The following is a 26,771-nucleotide window of genomic DNA, read 5'->3' on the forward strand; positions in this document are numbered from 1 at the left end:
CACGCTGGTGCAAAGCCCTGGTGTTCGATTTCTCCCCACCATTAAAAAAAAAAAAGGGAACCAGGGTGATGAGTGTTAAATAATTTAATAGTATTCAGATGTGAGAATCTCATCAGTAGTTTCTTTTTCACAGTCACAGAATTTGGCAAATGGATCCAGCCGCTGGGGTGGATCCCGTCGGTCAGGAATGGGAAAGCCCCCATCTTCCTGAGAAGCAGACATGCAGTTTATTATCTTGTCCCTGGGTTGCCCTTTGCCAAATGCTTTCTCTAAAGAACAGGTGTCTGTTGGTTCCTGGGTATATCTGCCCCAAAGAGCACTGGCTCTGGTTTCCCCTGTCATGTCATGTGACATCGTGAAGGAAATCAAAGAGAAAGGTCCCTTTCTGGACTCCTAAGTAACGACACACCGCAGGCTTTCTTGTGGGTTAATGAAAATAAGAGCATTCATCGTAAATTATAACCATCAAGAAGTGTTGACAGCCAAATTAGCAATCCTTGGGGAACTGCGTGTCCTGCCTGGCATCTTAAATGCATGCGAGAAAGCACTGTGCGCATGCGCGGCTGTTGCAGCGACCTCTTCTCTATGTGATTAGGTTCTTTCCTACTTTGTGAGAAGGAATTGGAACGCAGACACTGGGGGCTCTCAGGATGAACTCAGCACAGACTCACAGACAACAGACGTCAGAGCACCGGTGACTGTGTGGTGCTTGGGTGGCTGAGGTTGGATTGGGACAAGGAGGCAGGTGGTGGGAATAGGATCCCGGGAGGGAGGGCGCATCACACTAGGGGTCTCTACAGGGAATATCTGCACTGCAGATGGCCACTATTCTAGCCATGTGCAGCTCCACCCAAGCAGACAGCTGGGTGCGCACTGGGCTGTCCCTGCAGGACAAGTGGCTAGACAGTTGATGCCAGTCACAGGGTCCTGGATTCTAGTCTCTCAAGGGTCCCCTAAAACATGGTCAGTTTGTCCCTAAGGCCACTGAGAAAATGCAACAAAGGAACACTTGGGCCTCTCCACCTTGCTTGGGGATGACTGGGATGAAGGATTCCAGGACACAGAGCCCTTCCTGGACCTGGTGTCTGCCCCTCCCAGGACCTCTACCTGACCCAAAGGGTGTAAAATGGTCCCCAAGGGCAATGACTGCTTTAAGCTGGACACTGACCTCATGAACAGCCCCGCCCATCTGGATTCTGTTTCCCCTGTGACCCATAAAGCTTAGGACTTTGCTTGCCCTGACCTTGGCCCCTGGGCTTGCTTTCACCACAGGAGAACTACAGGTGGCCTGCAGGCTAGGCCCTGCTAGACCCTTCATGGTGAGGGTTCTTGTTTCCTCAGCCAGCAAGCGTTAGTTAAGGTGGTCGGTGTGGCTGTGGGCTGGGACCCTGGCAGCCTCAGAACCTCCGTGCAGCTGTGCGTTGGGAGGACAGGGAAAGCTCGGCTTGCCATTTTAAAAACCTCAAAGCAACACTTTACAGCCAGAAGCAATTCTGAGACTGTTGTCTAACCCAGCCTTGTGGTTTACTCTTGAGAACTAGGCCCCACAGAGCGTGCCCAGTGATCACAGCTAGGGCTAAGGACCTCAGGCACCTCAATAATTCTCCTTAAGGCAGATTAACTCTAGCACTCACCATCTGAGGAGGCGCAGTTTGCATAGATAAAACTAAACTTACTCTTAGCTGGAGTTCCCAAGCAGCTAGGACAGCCTCAGGGCCATGTAGGAAGGCCATTGAATATGGATCACACCCACCTTCTGCAGAGAAAAGCAGGTTAGACGATCATATGGAGGAGATCGCTAGAACTGGGGAGCAGGGAGTTGTGGGCTTGCAATGTAACCCTAGAGAATGGGGTGGTGACAGTGATGTGATGGGGGTGGTGGGAATTCTTTTCATGCCCACGTGTTAGAGTAGTTAATTACCAAACACAAGGCCCCAGAGGCATGTGGGTGAGGCCTGGACCCAGACACCTGTGGAAGGCGAGCCTCATCCTGTACAACCCCACAGCTGTGTGAAACCAGCCAGGCAGGGCCCTTAACCTGGATGCCAGTCCCTGGTCATCTCGGGGTGCCTGGCCTCCTACCATCCTGCCTGGCTAACACTTTACCACATCCAGATCTCTGTCTTGGGGTCTTCCGGTTTCTGTACTTTCTTCCGTTCACTGATGTGCACGTGTTGAGGCCCTGGAAGGACGGGCCTGTTCTAACATCAGTTCTCTAGGAGAGAGGTAGCCAGGTATGTGTGGCTGGAGGAAGGTCCAGCAGCTCAGGCCTGACAGGCACTGTCCTGTCCTCAAGCTGTAACACCGGTACCAGCGACAGCCATGTTCCCTTGTACTATTTTTATCTTAATACTAGTCATTTTTCTAACACTTCTTTTTATTTAATAAAAAAGAGAGAGAGAGAGAGAGGAGAATCAAGTATTGTGTCAATGTGAAGTATAAATACTGGCTTTAGATTTCATCACTTCATTTAGAAAGCCCAAATACCAGGGAGGCCAAAGGTCAGCCTGCTTTTGAGGACGTGGACCTTGAAGATGTCCCTGGGAGAAAGGCACACACCTTGCGGGGAAGGCGGGGAGGTTAGTTAGAAGCAGCCCGTTAGCACAAGGCACTGCCTCTTTCCACAAGGCAGCGTCAAACCAAGACTAGCCTAGGGGAGCACACAGAACATGTCAGAGACGTGTCCCCCGCCCCGCCCCCCCCCCCCCCCGCCATTCTGTTCTCAGCACGCCTCCCGGGGTGGCAGCGCCGTGCTTGGTGAACAAAGTGCCGTGCATCGGGTGGATCTAGTGTTCCTCGTGGTCAAGTCCTCTCCTGGGACCAAGACCAGGGAGGGGCGGGCTATGCCATCACCTGCTGGGTCCCCACAGGGTCAGGGGGGCAGTGCCGGTGCCCACACTGGATTCTCTTCACCAGCCGTCGGAGCTTGCTGGGGAAGGCTTTGTTGATGTAACGGTAGAGCAACGGCGTCACGGAGCTGCTTGAGAAGGCCAAGAACTTGGCCAAGTCCTTAGCAACCTGCAGGATGCCCAGATAGTGCCCCTCTGTGGTCCTCCCCCGTGAGGCCAGCACTGTGTGCCCCAGGCTCAGGTAGTAAGGCGTCCAGAGCCCAAACTGTGTGCACACGGTGGCCACCAGCAGCCTATGCACCGAGGGGTCCAGCCTGCTGGTGTCCTGGTCCAGGGGCGTGTCTTCCTTCCCAATCCTTGAGATGAGTGCCAGCGCATACAACACAGCCAGGCCTGGCACCACATAGCCGATGAGCACCAGGATAGCGTCCGCAGCCTCCGTGTTCTGCATCCGGGCACACTCAGCGATGCGAGAAGACACATGGCTGCAGATGTAGAACAGCAGAGAGGAGAAGCTGGTGAGCATGGCCCCACCCCAGACGAAGCCACACACGTGCCGGGTGTTGTACACACTGGCCATGTAGGTACGTGGCAGGGCACGTTCGATGTAGTAGTCCAGGCTCAGCAGGGCGGTAGAATACATGATCACCAGGGAAGCCACATTGAACAGGATGAGCAGTGTCACATGGGCCTCGCTGCTGAGGCTCCACAGGGCCCACCTGGAGTGGGTGGGGCCCAGCAGGTATGCAGGTGCCAATGCTGTGAGCACCAGCCCGGCCACAGCCATGTTCACGAAGTACACGTCCGGCATAGTCATGCTGTTCTTACTGGTCAGGTTGGCCAGCACCAGCAGGGCATTGTAGCCCAAGCCCACAGGGACACCTGCTCCCAGGTAGAGAAGCGAGAGGACCCAGAGCCCCAGGCGCAGGTTCCGGCACAGTGGCTCCTCACCCCACGCTGTGCTGTTGAGTGGGCCACAGCTCCACATGGCAGCTCACCCCAGCTTCACAGCTCTGCTGAGAGAGAAGGAACAGAGTTAGACTCCAGGAAGCACCCTCCTGCATATGTAGGGGTGTGTGTGTGTCTGCAAGCAGGAGGCTCCAGGCCAGGCTGCTGGAGCCAGGCCTCTGAGACTTCAGGGACATTCATGGCCATGGTGAGACTCCTGGACCATTTCTGAAGGAAATCAGAGTTCCAGGTGACCTGCCAGACTCTTGAGCCTTTAGAAGCATGGTACACGTGCCCTCCTGTGCCGTGGCCACACCAGCTGTGCCTTGGGCTTCTCACCACCATCAGAACTCCTGCTGCCTTTGGTACTGGGGGCTTTTTGAAGACAGAACCCGCACAACCTCAAACCACATCCTGTGCTGGGCTGCCCCAACCACCATCCTCACCTGATGCCTATCCCCACCTACTCTCGTGTGTACAAGACAGGCACAGCCTGTCATCTGGGACACATCTGCCTGGTGCGGGGAGGGGCACAGGAGAACGTATGGGTGGTGCACGGTATTAGGTGTCCCCCAGCACGAGCACACGTGAGCAAATGTGAGATATGAAGTGTTGTACACCTGTACCTCCCCCCCCCCCACTGTATCCTGTGAGCAGGGCCTGGAAGAGCTACTGCCCTGGAGCTGTGTAGCAACCGGAGGCCCAGGCGCCTCTGAGGCTGATAACGCCTGGGGGCCTAGCGTGGATGCTCCATTGTGCCCACATAATTTTCCTCAAACGGGCTGGCCCTTTGTAGTTAACTCTTGAGGCTTGCTGGGTTTGTGGGCACCCAAATCCACCAATGCTGGGAGACGTGGGAGGCCTGGGTGAGCCCAGGCATTCCTTTCCCTCCCCCAGGGTCACTGACCTATGGGGCAGCATAGAGCCCGTGTTGCAGTCTGTCCAGTTAATCCTGATGTAACTGAACAAGAGTTTGACAGGTGCATCTACAGAGAGCATTCCTCTTTACTTGTTCTTCAGGGACATGCAGCTCTTTAGACAAAACCTTACATTCAAACCAGACCTCCTGCCCACACAACCAAAAAAGAGAAAGCATCTGAACAGACACACTGGAAGCAAACATTCCCATTTCCCAGAGTGCAGGGGACACAGCTAGGAAGCCAGGCTGCTGGTGTTGGTGATGGTCCTGCCAACCTTAGGCCCCCCACTTGGAGGGACCTGTGCCACCCAAGCACTGGTCTCCACTTGCTCGACACAGCGTACAGGAGTGTACTGACTGTGCTATGGGTCAGGGCATTGAGTGGCGGGTCCTGCAATGAGGGACACTACAGATGCACAGGCTGGCAGCAGGCACCGGTGGGATGGGGAGGCTCATCAGGAGGAAAATGGAGAGACCCACGCTATGGTCTGTTCCAGTGGTAGCCATCATTCTGATGCCAGGTGCACTGTGCCTTTCTGGACATCAGTTTGTACCCTCTTCCTCCCCAGGTCAGGCACGCAGGGTTCAGCTCAGCAAGTAATGCTGGGACCCTCATTCGGATGTACATGAGAGGCCACTGAGTAAGGACACTGCAGTCCTAGCCTGTGCTCCCAGCAGCTAGGACAGTGGATGAACAAAAAGCAAGGCCATGGAGTGGGGTCCTGGGAAGTGCTAAGTGGCTCGCCTTCCTTCAAGGACAAATGCTTGCTGTATCCTCCACCAGACATGGGTTTCACTGGGTGACCCCCCTGCCTGCTACTTCATGGGAGGGGGGCTAGAAAGTGGCTACTGCGGGTTGGTGTACCCCAGCACTACACTCCTGAAGGTACTCTTTGTGGCTCCTCTGTTATTCCAGTCACTCTGCAGGGTCTACTTTGCTGCTCCTTCTGTTCTGCAGCACCTACCTCCCTGCACACTCAGCACGGAAGGCCCAGTCTCCGGGCACACTGGCTCTCCCTGGCTGCCTGGCTTTGGAGGCCAGTGGTGGCTGAACAGACCACACATTATTGGAATCTTATCCACCAGACCACAGCTCCACAGTCTCCAGGGAACAGTGGGTATTCTGTGGCCACTGTGGCTGATATTAGTGAGTGTTCTGTCCTCTCCTGGTCACCAGCCCACAGCCATGTTCCTGCTGACCTGGTCTAGTGTAGCCTTATGGACCCAGGCTTTATGGATATTCTCCACCTGGTCCCCTTTCAACTCTCCTTCAACATGGGACAGAGGCTATAAGAGCCCACGGGTCCTCTGATGAGAACAAGCTCCCCACCACTGATGACAGGGACCAGGCCCTCCAGCTCACTCAGACCCTACATCTACAGCACTCTTATTTGAGTAAATCTGTCCAGGAACTCGGGTCCTGTTCTGTCCCTCCATGTCTGTGAGACTCTCACTAGTGGCAGGCCATCAGTTCTCTCCTCCCATGGGGCTGCCCTCCCTGGCCTGCTCATCCTCAGCCCCACTCAGCCAGTAGCAGCGAGTGACAACCACCAGGCTCCTACCTGTATCACAAGTCCCTCCTTCCTTTATACTGTAGACTCCAGAGGCCAGCAGCAGGCAGCATGGCAGAGCCAGGGCCCGTGTCGGGAATCCCAGCCTCTGCAGCAGCCAGCGATGCGCGTGAGCGTGGCGCACACTCCTGCTGCACTTGTTTTCCTTGAGTCAATTACTCACGCGGTCGCTGCCTCCCTTGGCAGGCGTGGAGGCCCCTCCCTATCTGTGTTTACAGCTGGTTTCGAGAGGGGAGGCGGCACTTGGACAGTCTGCCCTCCAGATCAAGTGTGCTCACGGCCTCTGCATCTGTCCCACGGAGCATCCAGCCCCTGGGTAGGACCTGCAGGTTGGGTACAGGCAGCTCAGGTCCTGAGACTCAGAGCTTAGTTTAGTTCAGTCCTAAGTTCCCTTTTCTCTTGAGGAAATGAACTGAACAGACGTTTGTCTGTAGAACTGAGGACAAAATAGTTGGGCCTCACTGAGACTCTGCCATAGAGATGCTGGCTGCGTTCACTGCAGGCCCAGGGACACACAAGGCTCTTTGAAGGCACAGCAGCAGCACGGGGCAGACTTAGAATGGAAAGCATTGGAGCTGGGGTAGGGGGGTCTGTAGCCTCCCACACGTGCATTTCCAGATGTGCGTGCATGTGACCTGGGGGCCACAGGAGCAGACGGGACCTACTCTTTGGCTACAGAGTGCTGTTCCTGTTAGGACTGCTTGCCCCGCTGTGCCCCCATGCAGCCTGGTGGGCACAGCAGCTGCCCAGACTGCTAATTGACCTGCAGTAAGAAGTGGAGCAGGAGGTAGGGCTTAGGGCCTGCACTGGGCGAGCATCTGGGCTCCAGGGGAAGCATCGTGTGGAACAGTCAGGTTAGAATTCACTCAGTGTTCACACACTGCCTGCCATGGCCTGGCCCCTAGGTCTGAGAGCTGCACAGCACCGTTTATCCAACCTGGATGCACTGCAGAGGGTGTGTTTCTGGCCAGCTTGTGGGTGCCGAGCAGCTGATAAGCTTCATCCAGAACCTGGGTTTAACTGCTGTTCAAAATAGTCTTACTCAGGGCTGGAGATATGGCTCAGTGGTTAAGAGCACTGACTGCTCTTCCAGAGGACCCGGGTTCAATTCCCAGCACCCACACGGCAGCTCACAACTGTCTGAAGATCTAGTTGCAGGGGATCTGACACCTTCACACCAATGCACATAAAATAAAAGTTAAATAAACCATAAAAATATTAAAAAAAATAGTCTTACTCGTCAGAATTTTTATTTCAGATGAAAAAAAAAAAAACAAAAAACACAGAATGGTTGCTTTATCTTCTGAAAGTGATATTCTTTGCTGCTTGCTACAATGTTGCTTCCAGGAGGTCCCTCCTCCTAGCAGGGAGATCCCAAAAGCAGAGTGGCTGTGTGGGCTGCGACACCCATGTTAGGGGTGTAGGTCTGACAGAGTGTGTCACTAGAGCCTGTGTCCCATTTTCTTTGCCCTGGGAATGTCCCTGTGGCCACCCTGAGAGTGTCCCTCCCACCTTAAGGTGTAGGCTGCGGCTTGGGGAGGAACAGCTGGGTATGGCCTAATGACAGGTGGACGCAGCCGGCAAGGCCCCAGAACCACAGCCAGTCCCTGTGCTTGGCTGTAGAGCTCTGGCCATGCAGACCTCAAGTCTAGGCAGTTCCTCTTGGGGTACCCTACAGTGGGGCTTCACCTGTTGAGGCTGTGGGCACCTAACACTAGTGTCTCAGTGAGTTCAGGGGCCTCAGCCAAATACCTTCCTTAGCCACAGAAGGGGATCAGGGAGGCTGACCTCCATGGCATGTGGGTGTGGATGTGTTCACAGGCCTCTCAGGGTTCCTATCTCCCTACATCTTCACTTCCTTCCTGTTCTCTTGCTGCTGGAGAAGATGGACTTCCTGTAGCCAGTGAACAATGATTTGGTTTCTACCCTCTGACCTGGGCTAGGCTGTCTTTCCAGTCAGCCAGGCCATCTGGTAATTTCCTTCCTGAGAAACTGGCTCACAAACCAGGGAGGCTGGGGAGAAATCTGATGGTCTCCACAGAGGTGCAGTCTGTACCTGACAGTGTTAGGGAAGTCCAGGGAGGTGCCACCCCATGCAGCAACGTGGGGACAGCAGACATGGAAGCCCAGCATGCAGACTGCTCCCAGCAGGTGTCCGTCACACTCTGCTTGTGAGAGTGCAGTGTTCATTCATGACCCAGCTTCTGGAGTCCCGCCAACTGCTGTCACCAGGGAGAAGACATTCATTCCCTCCAGTCAAAAAGCACTGCCCACCGGCCCATCACCTCGCAGCCATCTTTCCCAGCACCACCTTCCTCGCTTGTCTCTCTTGCCCTCATCATGCCTTCCTTCCGTTCTCGTTCTGGCTGTTCCCATCCCGGAACCCTCCCCCACAATTCCCGCCATTTCTACCCAGGTTTCCTTTGATTCCCACACCTCTCAGGCCAGGCCAGGCCAGCCCCTGACCCTGTTGAGTGCTCTGTCATTCCTCCTGCTTGTCAAGTCCTGACTGGACAGCCACAAGCGCCTCATACTCATAGCCCAACCTTGCCACCAATGAGCGGCCCCCACACCATCAGAAGGGCGCTTGGTCTCTTCTGCCCTCCCTGTCTCTGAAGGCCTAGCCTCCCCACAGCTGGCCTGTTACGTTAGTTTCAGGCTCCACTGAGTCCAAATGTGTCTTCCTCTAAAAGTACCCCCAGAAGATACTGCGACAGCCCCAGCCCACACCCTCTCCCTCCCTCTCCACATGGCCATGGTGCTGCCCACTAACCCTCAGAATCTGGCCAACACCAGGTCCACGCTCACTCCCATCTTCTCTGGGTGCCCTTATATAGTAGGTCAGCGTGTCCCTCATTCTGGCCATCTCCTCACCCCAGCAGGGGAACCTTGTCTTAAGAGAGCAAAGGAGCTAGGGCTACACAGGCCTTAGGCTACCCAAGAGGACTGCAGTCAGTTCGTTAACAAATTCATTAATGATATAGTGATTCGCCTGCCCTCTTTCATACTTGCTTTTGTTTTTTTTTTAATTACATCCATAAAAGAGTAAGGGGGTGGAATGGATCAGTTGCTAAAGCACTTGCGTGCAGACATGAGGACCGGACCTCCAGGATCTATATAGCAGGCTAGGGATGACTCTATACGTCTGTAACCCTAGCCCTGGGGAGGCAGAGCCAGGCAGATCCCCAGAGCTTGCAGGCCAGCCAGTCTAGATGAATCAGTGAGAAGTGAACCTGTCTTCAAAAATAAAATGGAGAAGACAACACCGGATGATGATCTCTGGCTTCCACATTCCTGTCTTTTCTCTGTCTCTGTCTCTCTCATGCGCGCACACCATGAGACTAGCAACAGAAGCACCACCTCAGTTGAAAGCTCTTAAGGTTCCAGCATGTGAAGTCAGCAGAGGACGAAGGAGAAGGCGAGGAGGCCAGCCTCATTGAGCATGGGGCACATCTGCTGTGTGTAGGACAGAGATGGTCCTCACTCAGCTGGAGCCCGCAGCCTGCTGTCTTCCCCATCTCTCCTCCTCTGTCCCACAATGTAGCAAAGGGAAGAGCAGGGCACAGGTGTCACAGAGGGCTGAGAGCAGAGCAAGGACCAGACCAGGCATCGGGACCAAGGTGGTGGGAGGCACTCCAGTGTGTGACAAGTCCAGATGGCACTGAAATTTGCTTGGGGCCTAAGCTAGGTGTTGCTAGAAGACCGGAGGGAAAGACAATGGGTGCAAAGACAGTCCCTCACCCCAGCCAGGGTGGCAGCTCAGAATAGCCACCAGGGAGGAACTTGGGGCTCTGCATTCCTATTTCCTGCCCAAGCCGCCTTGCTGACTCTGAGATGACCTCAGCCAACCTGTTCATCACCCTTCAAGTCTGACAGAAAGGCCGTGTAATGAGCGCCGCCTCCATCCGGGTGAGGTGAGGCCTAATTAGTACTTGGAGCTGAGCAGGCCGGTAGGCACCTAGGCGGTGGCTCTCTTTCCTCAGACACCACCCTTGAGTTTCTGAGGACTTGGCTGTGCGCCTCCTGCTGAACAGCCCTTCCTGTCCAGTGCCCTCAAGGGTGGGAGGCAGAGATGTCTTCCTGCAGCCCCGTTATCTCCCCCATTCTGGCCAGCCCATGGAGACCTGCAAGATGGAATCTTTAGCAAGGACACAGCTCTCCTCTGTTGACTTGAGTTCCTAAGAAGTGTCTATCCAGGCTGGGAGTTCCCACCTCACTTTGGGCCCTGAGCATATAACTCTGGGGTCTTGGGTTTTGTTGAGACAAGGGTTTCACTCGATAGCCCAGGCTGGCCTCAAATTGTGATCCTCCTGCTTCCGCTGCCTGAGTGGATTCCAAGTGTGTCCAGTATGTCTGGCTCACCCTTGGACAATCTCAAGGCAATTGATCAGGGCACTCTGTGGCACTACTGCCAATCATCCGTTCCCTGCTCAGAGCTGGGTGCAGACAGGACTGAGTGGAACAGCACCCTGTCGTGTTTGCTCCACTGCCCAGCCCTCCCTGTGGCACCCGTGATGAACAGCAGGGTCATATGCTACAGACCAGAGGATCTGGGGTCCTGAGCATCGGGGAACCAACAGTGTGGCTGCTCCTTTCCTTAACTATGCCAGGGCTAAGTTGGCAGTGGCCACTGGGCTTGAGTGATAAAATGGGATAGAAACAGGTGCACAACGGGCACTGCTGTCCCTACAGGGAACCCAGGGCTTCTGCGTCCCTAACACACCACATCAGGGTGTTTTAGGCACGGTTGTGGTACCCCTAAATAAAGGGTTGAGGTTTTGTTGTTATTGTTTGTTTAAACAGGGTTTAGCTCTGAAGGCCAGGCTTGCCTTGAACTCCTGCTGCTCTTGCCTCAGCCTCCTGCATGCTGGGATCACAGGCATGAGTCACTGTGCCAAGCCCTGAATAGCATCCTTACTTACAGACGCTGATTAGATCCCTGGCCTGATGTATGCTGCACTGCAGGAAGGCGTGTGAAAATGTGGGTGTGGCCTGGACGTGGGGGTAGTGAGGCTCTTGGGACACTCAGCCCGTCTTCCTGTGACAGACAGGCACAGGGGCCGAGACTTTCGTGCCGGCCCTTATGCCCCTCTGATTAGGCAGGTTGTTGCCACCCTGTCCCTCAGTTTCCCCAGATTTAGATTAGGAAACTCCTCCCAAGCATGTGAGTGTGTGGTGGAGGGGGAAGGAGGAGATAAGGCATCGAGGGTGCCCTGTGCTTGCTAAGCCCAGGAAGTACTGGGCACAGAAATCTAGTCCTTTCCCTGGCTGTCATGAGAGCAACAGAAGCTGGTCTGTGACCTTTCGCTCAGATTCTGTCAACTGACACTTGGGAAGAGGAAAACGGAGGGAGGCTGGGCAGGAAAGCACGTGGGCTCAAGAGACACACTGCACGTGAGCCTTCATGGGGGGTGGGGAGTGCGGCTACCAAAGCAAATGTCAAGAAAGGCCTTCCAGAATTCACTCTGGGGACATGGCCACATGTGGCAGAAGCTTTGCAAATGTAGTCTGCTTGGGCTTGGGGATGGCACAGGGAGCTTCCTGGTGTTACTCTAATATTAAACCATAGGGTAAATAATTGGCTTCGCTGGCTTGTATTCACAACTTTCCAGGGAATTTGGAATTGGGAAGGGAAGTAGTTACGGGGGGGGGGGGCGAAGAGGGGTGTTCCGCTCTTAACTTGAAGTTCTTGAAGCTCTGCGTCTTGCAGTGGACCCCTCACTTGGCTCCCTGCGTAGCACAAGCACAGCAGTGACCCTGCTCAGGGTCACAGTCGCTAAGAACGAGAATCCATTCTCAGGCTGAAGGTGAAAGCGTTTCAAGGTGAGACGCTGTCGTCTTTTCTGTATGTCTTAATCTGAGAGTCCATGGGATCTAAATTAGGTTATTACTAGGGAATTTCTCTAGCAACAAAATGACCAGACTGAATGAAAAATAGTGATCTCCTACAACCGTGGGTGGCCAGAAGTAGCCAGAGGCAGCAGCCCCTAGAAGAGACTGGCAATGCTGGCAGGCCCAGGCCCAGAGGGGGCTTCCTGTTCCCATGTGGCTGGAGCAGACTCATTCACATTTTGTATTTCATTCCTTACCTACTAATCAGGCATCCCCATCCTCTGCTGGGCATCTCTGTCGCCCGCTGCCCCACAGTTCAGCACCATTTGTCTACTAGGTGCCATGGCACAAGTCTGGTATCCTCCCTACTCAGGAGGCTGGGGTAGGAAGATCCCAAGTTCAAAGTCAGTCTGGGTTACAGAGTAATGTAAGACTAGAGTGGGCAACTTTGAGAGACCCTGCCTTAAAGTAAAAAGGGGGCTGGAAGGTGTGGCTTAGCAGGAGGTCGCGGGGCTGAGGGTGGCTCGGCAGGAACCACTTTGCCTACCTTCATCCCCAATATCCAAAAGAGAGAGAGAAAAGAAAAAACAAAACCCACTCTTTTTCATTACAGGTCCTGGCCTACCTAGGGTCTCAAAAAAAATCCAGGAAAAAAAGAAAGAAAGAAAGAAATCGAGATGAGACATCTCACAGATCTAATCATTAGGACTGGGAGCAGTTCCCCATTCTGTTTATAGGATCGTGTTTAAACTGTTACACCTGTGCCCATTAGAAACTGAGGCATGGGGCTGGAGAGATGGCTCAGTGGTTAAGAGCACTGGCTGCTCTTCCAGAGGTCCTAAGTTCAATTCCCAGCAACCACATGGTGGCTCACAACCATCTGTAATGAGATCTGGTGCCCTCTTCTGGCATGTGGGCATACATGAGGCAGAATGTTGTATAATAAATAAATAAAATAAAAAAAGAAAAGAAACTGAGGCATGGGGCTGGAGAGGTGGCTCAGGGGATCAGAGTACTGACTGCTCTTCCAGAGGACCTGGGTTCAATTCCTGGCACCCGTGTGTTGGTTCACAACCTCTGAAACTCTTGTTCCAAGGGATCTCATATTCTCTTCTGACTTTGAAGGGCACGAGTCAGCCCCTTGGTTCACATGTATCCATATAGGTCAGCCCACCCGTGCATCTAAAGACCTTGCTCCCTGCTCATCTGGTATGTCTTTGAGTGCACCTTCGGGGACACCTCTCTGATCCTCCTCTCCTTAGACCCTCAGCCAGGCACTGGATGAGACCATCTCCCCAATGGGGCGGCTTCTCGTGCCTGGCCGGAGATATATAGACGTAAGGACAGCAGACCTGGACGTGGTGTCCCCAGTACAGGACTGTGGTCATGCCCTAGCTCCTTCGACATTCAGAGCTCTATATGAACCATGACAGCGGGCCTTCAGCTGCTGTAGGCCTGGTGGGTTATTTTGTTATCAAGTGGCCTGCTGTGCACCAGGAGATGCTCAACTTTAGTTGCATGTCTGAAAACAAAGTGCTTCAAAAATGACTTCTAGATGTTTATCTCCCTTTGCAGGGACCGGAAGCCTTGGTAAACAACGCTCCACTGTAGGAACTCCTGGCTCAGGAAGGCAGGGGCTGCGGCAGGCTTTCTGCGCACATGGATTGCGCAGGCTAATTCCCGTAGCCACCCCTGCACCTTCCTGGCATGTGATAAGAAAGCCAAATGACGTACATGAGCGGTTCTGATTCTCATAGCCTTTTGCTTTTCACAATTCACAACGCAGAGGAAGGCGCATGGGCCAAGCAGCCAGCCTCAGATGCATTCAGCACAGCACCCTGTCTCTCTCTGTTTAGAGAGGCTCAAACTTGGACCAGGCAGCCTGCCTGAGATGCATAAATACAGCAGCATAAATGCCACCCTGTATTTATTTATGCGGAGGAGCCCGCCTCCTGCCAGCTGCAGGAAGCTGCATGGGGGATAGATAGGTTGGGACCAAACCACCCCTGCCTCAGAGCAGGCAGGGTGCCTACATGGGACCCTGGGCTGTGTCTCCCCTGGAGCAAGACGGAACTCATGCTTTTGCACTCCATTTACTCCATAACTTGGCCTTCTTTCCCTGACTAACAAGGTTTGAGGCCTTCTCAGACGCAAGATGGGGGAAAGAAACAACAGAAACATAAATAAGAGGCATCCTGAGAACTGCAAGGAGCAAACTCAGCACAGATAGATTTTCCATTTCAGTCACTGGGTAGGCACACACCCCATGTGGACTCCCGTAGCCTCCAGCTTCTATCTGCTGTGGCTCCACCTGCAGGAAGCGCTGGAAGCCACAGATCTTATCGTGGCTCTGCTGGCTATTTTTACCGTCCTGTCACAGTAGGTCTGGTCACAACAGTTGCTGGCTGGGTTAGCTTTGGTCCTAATGCAGATGGGGAAACTCCTAGCCACTCCTCATGTTGGTATGAAAGGGGGCCCCAGGGTGAGCACTGGGGTGCACAGGTTGCCAGCTCCATGTCACTCTGGCCCTCTGCTTTGTCTTTGGGTACGGGGGGGGGGGGGGCTCTGTCAGCAACATCTCAAACGAGACAGAAAACTTACAGCTTCTCTCTGCAAACTTAGTCCCCTCTGCTCTGTGAAGCTTCAGGAGTATTAGAGTACTGGGCCTTTGAGAGCCTAGGGATCGATGTGACCCAGTGCTGGCCAGGCTTGTAGGTTAGTGAAAGCCCAGCTTTGGCTTTAGGGAACCTAAGAGCCTGCAGGCAAGAGGAAGGAACTAGGGCAGGTTTAGGGAAAACAGAAAATTCAGTCAGAGCACTTACTCTGTAGACCTGTGGTCTACTCCCCAGAGGCACGGCTTTGGTGTGCATCTCAGTATGTTTGGGCCACTAAAGGAGGGAATCATTACCACTTCAGAATTCCAAAGGACATCACGGGTGAGGAGAGAAAGCCCAGAGAGCAGCAAGCCTCTCTTCCAGCCTGTGAGCCACACAGGCATTTCCCCCCAACTTGGCATTTACCATTCATTTCTCCACCACCATGTAGATCTGCTCAGCCTACACCTCCTGACCTAAATCCCCATATGCCCTCACATAAGCTCTGGGTGTATAGTCTCCTCTTTCTCATGAATCCACACCAAGTCTACCCTGACACATTGTACCCTGGAAGACACCAGAGGTTCTGGATTGGAAATCTGGACCTTGTGGTAGGTAGTTCTTCATAGCCTTAGTGTAATAATTAATTGTGTCTCTTTGCACTCTCAGCGATAGTATCTAGTCCCCTTATGCATGAGCGGCATTGGGACATGGTCAGAGCCATTTCAATGGCATTAATTTACAGTTCTTTAAAGCTAGCTTGTCCCCAGGTCATGAATTGCCTCTGATACATGCGTGGATGTGGGGGTGGATACAAATGTCCAGCTGCTAAGTCAGGACATGAGCAGGATTGCAGCTCTCAAGTGCGTAATCACAGACGGGGCGCGCTGAAGTGGCAGGTGCTGTTCCGGACAGCGGGTACCAAGTAAGCCCTAGTCGGCATGCCTGCAGACCTCATCCTTCACCTGGGGTTTCTAGTTTCTGGCGTTACCTCTCGTACCTGGTGACTGTCCAGGGCAGACGGCGCCAGTTCCGCTATCTCTATGCTCTTAGGGACGCAGAGGTAACCGTAGAGTCCCAGGAGAGCCCGTTGCGGGCAGCAGATCTGCCGCGCGCCAGGGGTTCAGGACCGCGCTCCCGGCCCCTGGCGCCCGCCCAGTGCAGCCCAGCGCAGCCCAGCGCGGTCCCCTCCCACCCAGGACGGAGCTCTCGGGGCTCCCCGCCCCGGGCCCCACTCACCGCTCTCTGGGCAGCGGCCCGCGCACCGGCCACTGGCGGGCAGCTGGGCTCGCAGGAGACAGCGGAGCTCACGGCGCGCACGCCGCGGGGGCTGTGTACACACGTGACCCCGTCCCTCCCCCGGGGGCCGCTGGCGTGGTCCCGCCTGCAGAGCAGCGCCGTCAGGCCCCGCCCCCTCTCCCGACCGACAGCTCCTGTGGCCACGCCCTTTTCCTGGCGCGGCCGCTTATTTCCCCGTAGTCCCCGCCCCCAGTCCGAATGGACAGTCTCCGTGGCCAGCCCTGGTCGCCATAACTCAGGCGGGCCGCGCACCTGCCCCCTTCCAAGTTTGTGGCTTCCACGACCCGACCCGTGACTCCCGGGCCCTAGGGGCCTAAGCGATGCGGTCGTGGGAAAGCAGTCTGACCCACACTGTGTAGCTGCTGTCCAACGTGAAGGCGGAAGGATGCCATTTACTATGCCATGGTTTGGCCTCACACTCTGGATGTGAGGACGTTTTCTTTAGAGTATTTGCCTAAGTTCAGGAAGCCCCGCGTTTCCTCCTCAGCACCACTTAAGCCAGAGATAGTGGCGCATGCATGGAATCCCAGAACTCGAGGTAGAACAGGAAGGATCAAAAGTTCAAAGCCATCCTTGGCCATGTGTCCTGGGATATGTGAGATCTTGTCTTAAAAACAAACAATCAATAACAAAAAATACACACACAAGAGACAGCCCACCTGAACATGGTGGTGCCCATCTATTTCTTCAACACTCAAGGCAGGAGCAAGGAGGCCTGCAGTAAATCCAAGGCTGATCTGGCTTACACAGCAAACTCGGCCAACTGGAATTACAAAGCAAGACTGTTAAAGAGGGAGGGAGGGCCTTGGAGTAATAGCCCATTTCAGGGCCTATGTTTGCACCCTGGTAACCCATGTCAAAAAGGCTTGTAATCCCAGTACTGGGGAGGTGGCAGGCAGACCCCTAGGGCCCCTTAGCCAGCTGACCAGCCTAGCTTACTTACTGTTTCAGGCCAACACCCCATCACCCAAAAACAAAAACCCAGTTTTATATTAACAAGGTGGACAACACCCAAGGAATGACAACTAAGATTGACCTCTGACCCCCATAGGCACACATACAAAAACAAAGCAATAAATAAATAGCCTAAACCCTCAAGATTCCTGGTCGGAGCCTGGGCTGTATTACCCATCTCTGGAGCATCGGGCCTCCAGGGGCCTAGCAGAGGGTACCTGTGAGGCTTTTGTTCACAACTAAGGAGTGCAGTGGGTTAACTGAGCCCCTAGCACAGAGGGCCCGCTGGGTGTCCACTCTGCAGGACAGGAAGTGCAGTATAGGAACCACAGTACAGACATTCAAAGTGAAGACATTGCTACAGGAGAATCCAGGCGGGAAAACCATGGCAGAGGGCCGCAGCCTCCCTCTGACTCCCATCGTATAGGCTGGGCCCCAAGCTAGATAGTTCGGGTGTGGTGGGGGTGTGTGCAGCAGTGTCTGTCCGCCTGCTCTGGGGTCCATGTGTGAAAATCACCAGAGGTTGGCCTCCTAAGGGTCAGGCACAGCCCCTGCTCAGGCCACCTTCGTGATATGTACGCCCTGATCACGAGTCTCATTGCATGCTGCAGCCCAGTGCCCTGCTAAGGCCAAGCACCATGGAAACGCCGGAACTTCCCTTCCCAGGCCACATTCTTGGGACTTGGCAGGTCTTCCTGGCTGTTCTGGAGTGGCAGTCGATAAGATCAACTGCATTCCACAACAAGGGCACTTAGGACTGCTGGGCAGGAACCTGAGAGTGGCCCTGTTTCCCAAGACTTCTCATTTGGTCTTTCTGGGGTTTGGGGTAGTGCTGGATTTAATCTGCCCTCACCAGACAGCAGCTGGTTCCCCCTTTTCTCTACGTTCTCTTGTGCGTTTGTGCATTGTTGGGTAGATTAGATTCCAGGGGACACACTGACCAGGGGAGGGAATGTTTTTAAGTTAGTTTATTAGTTTTTGATGGGGGCTAAGATGTAGCTAAGTTGGTAGAATGCTTACCTAACATGCATAAACCTAGGTTGGTCCCAGGACAGCACCATTTAAAGAAAGTGTGGTGGTGGATGCCTGTGATCCCAGCACTTAGGAGGCAGGAGGATCAAGAGAACTCAAAACCAGCCTTGCCTGTAGAACAATTTTAAACCTAGCTTGAGCTACATTAGGCCTTCTCTCAATAAATAAATATTTTGTTTGTAGTGTTAATATAATGTAATGCCACCAAGGGCCTGGTGTATTAGGGACTCTTGGGGGGGGGCATCTTGCTATATAGCCCAGGCTAGCTTTGAATTTGTGATCGTCCTGACTGTGATCACCCAAATAAGCAAAGCTGGAGGAGTTGAGCAGGGGCGGGGCAGGTGGTCTGAGTTCACTGGAAGCTGTGGTTCCTGCATGGACAGCCACAGGTCTCATCTTTGTCAGCACAGGTGCCCGTGCCCCTTCCTGGTACCCTTCCTATTCTCCTCATCAGATTCTACCTCCCTGGCCACCCACCAGGGCTTTTCTGTCCCCCCATGGAAGCAGATCTTCCCACTAATAACACGAGAAAGGACAGGCTGCATCTCCAACCATATCTATCTAAGCCTTCTGGCCTCAAGATGATCCCATGTCGTTTTTAGTTGCTCTTGGCAGAGGGAGCCTGGCGTGCAGTGACACAGTTCGTACACTCCGAAGACCATGCTGGGCCCTTCTGCTGGGCATAAGCTGGAGTAGCCGGGACTAGTGGCTAACAGAGCGTCTGCCCTGACCAAGTGTCCTCTAGGGCCCTAGTCACAGGCATGTGAGCAGTTCCGAAGGCTCTGGGGGAGACTCCAAGAACAGCAGGCACTTGCCTGTGTGTATGGCGCAAGCAACCAGCCCTGGGGTCCTGCCAAGAAACAGCAAGCCTTTCTCCTGTAGCCCTGGGAGCCCTGCTTCCCATAGCCTCTCCCTCCCCCTCTCTAGCCTGAGGCTGTGGGAGCTCTGCACTAGGACAAGCCTACCAGAGCCCTGCTGGTTATGGACCTGGAAATTCTGACCCTAGAGATCGCTGTAGGAATAAGCAGTGGCAGCTGGAGAGAGGGGAAACAGAAGGAGGTGGTTTTCTGGCTGGCAGGTGCTAAAAATAGAGATGTATGTGTCTGTCTTCGCCCCCGGCCTGTCCTCTCGTGGTCTGTGTGTCGGAGATACTGTTCCCAAGCAGACGGGGCTACTCAGGCCATTCTCACTGCTGACTAGGTAGGGGATAAAGAGAAGTGGCACCACCATCTGCACGGTCTCCTCACCTGAGGGCCATGATACCTCCAGCTCCCATTTGCCACTGTCTGATGCACAGCTCCACAGAGGGTCACCTTTGTTGCCTGAGCCTCTGTCACTCATGGCCATTCATGGCACTGAGTGACAGGGAACGTTCCAGCTGAGAGTCAGTAGAGCAGAAAAGGACAGCAGGCGATGAAAACCACACGGGGATGCAGGCTAACCCACCTTCAATACTTTGTTCTGGAAGAAAGTGGAGCCTTCAGAGCCATTGAGTACCCATAAAACAGTGTAGGAAACACACTCCTGTGCTGAACTTCATGCACGACAGGGATGGTCTAGTTGATTTTCTGGTTGACCCCAGTGAGGTGAGGCAGGAGCCTACCTCTTGTTAGAAAGTGAAGTCTTTTTTTTTATTATTATTTCTTTCTTTTTTTTGGGGGGGGGGGTCTTGGTTTTTCGAGACAGGGTTTCTGTGAAGCTCTGGAGCCTGTCCTGGAACTAGCTCTTGTAGACCAGGCTGGCCTTGAACTTACAGAGATCTACCTCCAGAGTGCTGGGATTAAAGGCGTGCACCACCACCCAGCTAACAGGCACGCATCTTTCAAGGTAGGTCCAGCAGTTAGTTCCTTTGCTAGACCCAGGAGGAAAGAGATCCACCTGCCTCTGTCTCCTGAGTACTGGCTTGCTTAAGTGCAAATGGTTACAGAGGCATCTAGAATTTACTTAGGCTCGTGATAGCAAGAAGTCTAGTGCAAGCCTTCAGGAGCCTGGACCAGTCAGCTTCCAACTGTTGTTGTTGTTGTGGTTGTTGTTGTTTGGTTTTTCAAGACAAGATTTCGCTGTGTAGCCCTGGCTGTCCTGGAGACCAGGACAAACTCAGAGATCTGCCTGCCTCTGCCTCCAAGAGCTGGGATTAAAGGTGTATGCTTCTATCATTTGAGAGTTAAAGCCGTTGTGCTGCTGTAAGGGTCATTCTACTGGGTCCATCTGACTGGCAGTCACTTTGTTCACAGCAGCTTGGCAAGCAAGGGTGAGCCCAGCAGCTGCCAATTAGGGAGTCGCATTGCCTCTCCCCCGCGTCTTTGCTAGTTTACAGGGAAATGAACATCTTACTGGCATAAAGGATTTATCGTTAATGTTATTAGTGTTATGATTTTTGGAGTCACTGCCAGCTGGGCTGTGGTGATGCACACCTTTAACACCAGTACTCAGGAGACAGAGGCAGGTGGATCTCTGTAAGTTTGAGGCTAGCCTGGTCTACAAGAGCTAGTTCCAGGACAGGCTCCAAAGCTACAGAGAAAGCCTGTCTCAAAAAACAAAACAAAAAGATCCTTGCCTGTGATTGGTGCAAATAGAAGACTCATTGCAAGTCAGGTTTGCTGTGATTAGGGCCAGTGGCTTTCTCTAGCTGTATAAACAGATTCAGCTGAGGGACAGGCTCACTGCTCCCCTGGTGCTGTGCCATTTGGGGTGTTGTGCTATTGGGGAGGCTGACAAGGGGCTGGGGAGACGGCTCAGTGGATAAAGTGCTTGTTGTACAAGTGTGAAGACCCGAGTTCAGATCCCCATCACCCTCTAGGTGCCCAGTGTTCATGACCTGTATGTAATTCCAGCTTTCAGAAGGTGGAAATGGATCTCCAGAGCAAGCTGGCTAGCTGGCGCCTAGCTGACTAGTCATGTTGATGAGCTCGAGGCCCCAGTGAGGGATCCTGACTCAGATGATAGGATGGAGAGCAATCTGAGACTCTAGCTGTCAGTCTCAGACCTACACAACGACACATACACAGACACACTGCCCATACATCCGCATGCTAAAAGAAAAACAAAAGCCTCCAGTGGGCAGCGGAGCACGCAGTCCACTGAGCCGCAGAAGCCAACAAGCTGTTTGAAATGACTGTTCAACCGCAGAAGTAGAGCCTTAAGACAGAATGCCACTGCCACCAAAGCAATGGCAGCAGCTGGTGAGAACAGTTCTCAGGCCTTGCGTGTGCCCCATCAGGGTGGCAGCTCCTTGGCACTCTGAGCGCCGTCAGTCTGCCGTCTCATCCCTTTAGTTCCCGCTCTGTTCTCCTGAGGTCTCTCCTCGTCTCCACAACCTTTGCTTGTTATCAGGTGTGCGCTAGCCAGTCTCTTGTCCTGTCTTCTCTTCATGTTACCAGCTCTGCCCACTCTATTAATGATCAAAAATTAAACAAGAAGAGACCGCTAGAGTCACCTTACCCTGAGCTCGCTGCCACCATGAGCTGCTTAGGCAGGAAATGGGTGAGGCATGTGTGCTTGCGCCAATCACAGCAGTTCTGCGTGCAAGTCAGAGGTTCTGTGTGCATTAATCACAGACCACCCTCTGGGCTACCAGCAAGAAGTGTCCCGGTCCCAGCTGGCGAAAATGACGGCGGAGTCATCTGGAATTCACTGAGGTCCAGCAAACAGTCCTGGCTATGATGATGTCCTTCAAGGTGGCTACCTCACGGGCCTGTGGAGTGTTCAAAGCAGTTGGTCGGCCATGAGGGTGGTCCAGCCACAGCCAGCCACGTGTGCACACACTTATGTGTGTATACAGGCCAGAGGTCAATATCTGGTGTCTTTCTCAATCTCTCTGCATCTTTTTTTTTTGGTTCAAAGTCCCTCCCTGCCTTATTATCTTTTTACTATTGCTATGATGAAACACCATCACCAAAGCAACTTGGGAGGGACAGTGCTTATTTGGCTTACCCTTCCATAGTACTGTTCATTGTCAAAGGAAGTCAGGACAGGAACCTGGAGGCAGGGGCTGATGCAGAGGCCATGGAGGGGAGCTGCTTACTAGCTTGCTCCCCCTGGCTTGCTCGACCTGCTTTCTTATAGAGCTCAGGATCATCAGCCCGGGAGTGGCCCTGCCCACAATAGGCTGGGCTTTCCCATCAATCACTAATTAAGAAACGCCTCACACAGGCTTGCCTACAGCCCGATCTTATGGAGGCATTTTTCTCAGTTGACTCCTCGGTTGACTCTAGCTTGTGCCCAGTTGACGTAAATCTAGCCAGTTCATCCCCTGATCCTGGAGCTCACCAATTAGGCTAGGCTGGCTGGCCGTAGAGCTCTAGGGACCTTCCTGTCCCCACCCCCAGTGCTGGGATTAGCGAGTAAACCATGCCCGGCTCTTTACTGGATACCAGGTGTGATGGTGAGAGTCAGTTGTAAGCTCTAGAGTCACCCGGGAGACAGCCTCTGGACATTGCTGTTCTGGATCAGCTTGAGTGTCTTGATTAATGTGAGAAGATAGGCAGGAACATCCCCTGCCTGGGATCCCGACTGTGTAAGTGTAGAAAGGGAGTTTGTTTTTCCTGTTTCCTGATGACTTTAAGTACTTGCCTTGACTTCTGTGATTTTTGTTTTTGTTTTTTTTTTTTTTTGGTTGGTTGGTTTTGTTTGTTTGAGACAGGATTTCTCTGTAGCTTTGGAGCCTCTCCTGGAACTACTCTGTAGACTAGGCTCGAACTCACAGAGACCCACAATGTCTCCAAGTGCTGGGATTAAAGGCGAGCGCCACCGCCTGGAGAGTTCTGTAATCTGCTGGACTTGACCTTGAACTGTGAGCCAGAGTAAACCCTCTTGCTTTTGTCAGGGTATTTTATACAGCAGGAAAAGAAACTGTGACACCAAGGGTTAGATCCTGGGTCTTCATGTCTACCAAGCAAGCACTGCGCCTGCTATCCCCAGCCCCTCCTAACAGTTTCCATGGCTCCTAGAAGCCCGGAAAGGGTTTGTGTGGGGCTTGATGAAGCTCAACCCAGCTCGATTCTGATGCCCTTCAGTGGCACTCTGTTGTATTCAGAGAACTTCACTATGTTCTCCGACTGGGCGCGGAGGCAAGAGGATTGCTTTGAGTTTGAGGCTATCCTGAGCTAGAGAGACAGGGTCAGCAAAGAAGACTTAGCTGGCAAAGGCCCTTGGCACCAGCCCCGAATTCGATCCCAGGAACCCAGGTGGTAGAAGGAAAGAACCAATTCCCTTCAATTATCCTCTGCCCTCTTAGACTTGCATGCACCCTGGGTGCAGCAGGTGTCTGAGACTGCTCTTCATTTACAGCATGTCCCACCTTGTCAGTCAAGCAGCAGCAGCTGACTCTGTCCCAGGAAGCGTACATGAAGGACCCAGGTCCTCGGATCTGGCCAGGTCTATATGGGCAGGTACTGAGGACAGGTCTAGAATGAGCTTCACTCAGAAGCTGCTGTCCACCCAGGCTTGAGGAGACAGACTGGCTTGTTTTGTGTTGGGGCTGGGTCTCATGTGAGCAAGACCAGCACTTTATTACGAGGCTGCATCCAAGCCCTGCGATTTCATGTTTTAGCCTGACACACCCTGACCTGATGAAGGCAGGAGGAAACCCATGCTGGTGTGGGGGAAAGTACTGAGTCAAGGGAGGCTTCCCACGACTGGGTTCCTTCCCCAAGGTTGTCACCATCAGTCCATGGCTCAAGTAAAGTCAGCTCCACTGAACTGCTCAGTCTATTCCAGGTGTCTTTGTTCGGCTTTCTATTGCTATCATAAAACACAATGACCATGCTGGGTGTAATGGCAGACACCTCTATAGGCTGGGCCAGGCAAATCTCTGTGAGTTTGAGGCCAGCCTGCTCTACAGAGTGAGTGCCAACACAGCCAAGGCTACACAGAGATACCCTGTCTCGAAAAACCAAGCAGAAAACCACAGTGACCAAATGTGACTTGGGGAGGGAAGGGTTTACTCCTTCATATAATGCTCTCAGGCCACACGTGATCGCAGAGGGGAGTCAGGGACTGAAGCCGACCGTGGAAGAGTGCTGCTTACCGGCTTGCTCTCCAGGACCTGCCCAGTTTGCTTTCCTTCAGCACTCAGGACCAGCTACCCAGGGATGGCACCACCCACAGTGGGCTGGGCCCTCACACATCAATCACTAATAACAAAAAGAAGGTGCCCACAGATTTGCCTAGAAGCCAGTCTGATAGACACATTTTCTCAATTGCGGTTCCTCTTCCTAGATGACTCTGGCTTGTGTCAAATCGACAAACTCTAGCCAGGACAGCTAAAGCCCCAGAGATGCTCCGGAGAGTCCTCTTCTCTACCGTTGCTATTTTCAACTTTGTATTTTGAAATAATTAGGGGTTTCCTGGCTGGAAAAATAGCACGGCAATCCTCGTAGCTACCTCAGTGTCCCCACAGGACCAGGATGCCGTGTGTCCTGCACCTTGTCCGTGCCCAGCTCTGATGCCGCAGGTTCCTCCCACATCTCTCCAGATATGCCAGCCCTGCTCCCTGGCAGCCTTGTGATAGGAGGATTTTTCAGTGCTTTATGAATAGAGCCCAGCCTGATGGCCTTGGGGCCAGACTTTCATCACATGCCCTGAGCTCAGCCTTGGTGCATCGCCATATGGTCTTCACTGCCAGCATCAGGAGTCTTCGGTGTGGAAGTGCAGCGTGTTCTTAGGCCATTTCCCTTGTTCTTGTGTGAGCACCTGGCAAGGTGGCTTAGTCCAGTGATGACAGCACTTGGAGACTGAGGCAGGAGAATCGCTGAGTTTTCTTCTTTGCTTTGTTTATTTATTTATTCATTCATTTTCTGTGTGTGTGTGCGTGCGTGTGTGCTTGTGCTCACAGTTTTGTGTGTACACACGTACCCCCATGGAGCTGGAAGTGCAGATGGTTGTGGGTTCTGGAAACCAAACGGGCCCTCTCAGCAGCAAGTGCTTCCAACTGCTGAGAGCCTCTCCACACCTTCCTTATTTTAATTTGCAAACCCTGTGTCCGGAGCTATGAAATGCTGGTCCCCAGCATCCTGGAATGGGAACGAGGCACTATAGCACTCCTGGCTACAGCTTCGCCTGTCCTTGGATGCGGCCACCCACATTCCCGACAGTAAATGCAGCCCCACGGTGCAGGCACGTGCGCTGGCAAAGACCACGCTCACCACCTGCCAAGGGCATTTATACACACCTGCATCAGGGTCCAGCAGGCTGGATCTGGTTCTGGCTTAGTCCCCGGGCTCCCTGTTGTGGAGCATCAGGGTCCCAGCTGCCCACACCAAGGACTCCCGACTGTCTATGAAGGAGGTCAGCGCCTGGGTGTCCCCAGCTCCGCTGCCTATCCGCAGCTGTCCCGCTGGTTTTGATATGACTTGCCTGGTTAGCCAGCCCACAGTGCGGACACTTGAGACTGTCTGTGGTGTGTGCAGGACCCTAACCCCAGAAAGAGTGACTCAAATAAAAACTACATGTAAATAGTGGGACGGGCACAATGACAAACTTAATGAAGTTCCCGTGTAGTGTTATTCCGCTGTTGCCTGCTCCAGTAGCCTGTTGTTTTTCTTTTCCCAGGGGGCAGGTGTTCTTGCAGGCCCTCTCAACAGCTTGAGGCCAGGCGCGCCTGCAGGAAGCCCTGAAACCTAGGGTAAAGGTGGTAAAGTTAGGACCCTGAGCTGAGACTGCAGTCCATGTTACAGGTTGGCACTCGCAACATCACCCGACCTGGAGAAGAAGGAAGTAGGGTCACAGGCTACCCAGCTAACACAGGAGCCTGGTTTGATGGTCTCACTGTGCGAAGTTGTGGCTGTATGCGCCTGTACCTTGTGACTGCGCTTTGCCTAGCCGACTTTTCAAGCTTTTGGAGTCTGGTTCGCATTAAAATAGCAAGATCGGCACGAACTAGTAATAGCTGTCAAGGAGCATGCGCCTGTACGCATATGTGTCCGTATGTGTCATTTGTGCCTCTGTGTCTGGTCATCTCTGCCCTCGTTGGCCCAGAGCTATCGTCACATTTTTGCAGGAAAATCAGTGCCGTTTTGGATTCCTATGAAGTCACTTTTTTTTTCTTTTTTTATTGATATTTATTGAGCTCTACATTTTTTTCTGCTCCCCTCCCTAGCCCTCCCCTCCCTCCTTCAACCCTCCCCCAAGGTCCCCATGCTCCCAATTTACTAAGGAGATCTTGTCTTTTCCTACTTTCTACTTCCCATGTAGATTAGATCTATGTAAGTCTCTCTTAGTGTCCGAATTGCTATCTTAAGTTCTTTGGGATTGTGGTTTGTAGGCTGGCTTTCTTTGCTTTATGTTTAAAAACCACCTATGAGTGAGTACATGTGATAATTGTCTTTCTGTGTCTGGGTTACCTCCCTCAAAATGTTTTCTAGCTCCATTTCTATGGAGTCACTTTGTACAGGAGAACAGGGCCCATTGGAGCAGGAGAAATGGCCTTCCTTGGGCACAGCAAGAAAGCTTCCGTGAGCCTAATGTCACTTGGGAGTCCACCAGGCAGATTTGCATTTGGCCACAGCCGCTGTACCAGAGGAAGGCAACATCAAAGGACTTGTCTGTTACCCACAGGCTCGACTAGAATTGGAGGATGCACTGGGGGTGGGGCCTGTGAGACCAGGAGCTCCAGGCCCGCAGGTGGGAGCAGCCGTCTGTGGATGGTGGGCAAGCTGTAAATCTCTAGAGAAGGGGAGGTTGGGACCTGACCCTGACTAGAAAGAAGCCTACTGGCCAAGAGGCTGCAAAAGGAGAGAGCCCGAGAAGCCTCTTCAGACATTTCCTAAAAAGG

The 26,771-nt window shown here is 53.2% G+C and overlaps 2 protein-coding genes across 10 annotated transcripts in view; one reads left to right on the forward strand and one right to left on the reverse strand.

The window, feature by feature from the left end:
• Positions 1-26,771, forward strand: part of CUNH7orf50 (chromosome unknown C7orf50 homolog) — a 103,042-nt gene that overhangs the window by 62,009 nt on the left and 14,262 nt on the right. The gene's annotated exons all lie outside the window — the stretch shown is intronic.
• Gpr146 (G protein-coupled receptor 146) lies at positions 69-16,092 on the reverse strand. 9 transcript variants are annotated; one of them, XM_050163189.1, is made up of 4 exons: positions 15,953-16,048; positions 8,344-8,506; positions 6,451-6,610; positions 69-3,862 (listed from the first exon to the last, which is right to left on the reverse strand). In XM_050163189.1, exon 4 carries the CDS (start codon positions 3,835-3,837, stop codon positions 2,842-2,844), a length of 996 nt encoding a protein of 331 aa, XP_050019146.1. In that variant the 5' UTR covers positions 3,838-3,862; positions 6,451-6,610; positions 8,344-8,506; positions 15,953-16,048; the 3' UTR covers positions 69-2,841. The 9 variants fall into 9 exon arrangements, with proteins under 9 accessions (XP_050019146.1, XP_050019148.1, XP_050019150.1 ...); XM_050163191.1 differs by lacking the exon at positions 8,344-8,506 and having other exon boundaries at positions 15,953-16,067; XM_050163193.1 differs by lacking the exon at positions 15,953-16,048 and having other exon boundaries at positions 8,344-8,509.

Source organism: Alexandromys fortis, unplaced genomic scaffold (assembly GCF_014885135.2).
Source record: "Alexandromys fortis isolate MF-2015 unplaced genomic scaffold, M_Fortis_MF-2015_v1.1 scaffold_144, whole genome shotgun sequence".
NCBI classification, from domain to species: Eukaryota; Metazoa; Chordata; class Mammalia; order Rodentia; family Cricetidae; genus Alexandromys; species Alexandromys fortis.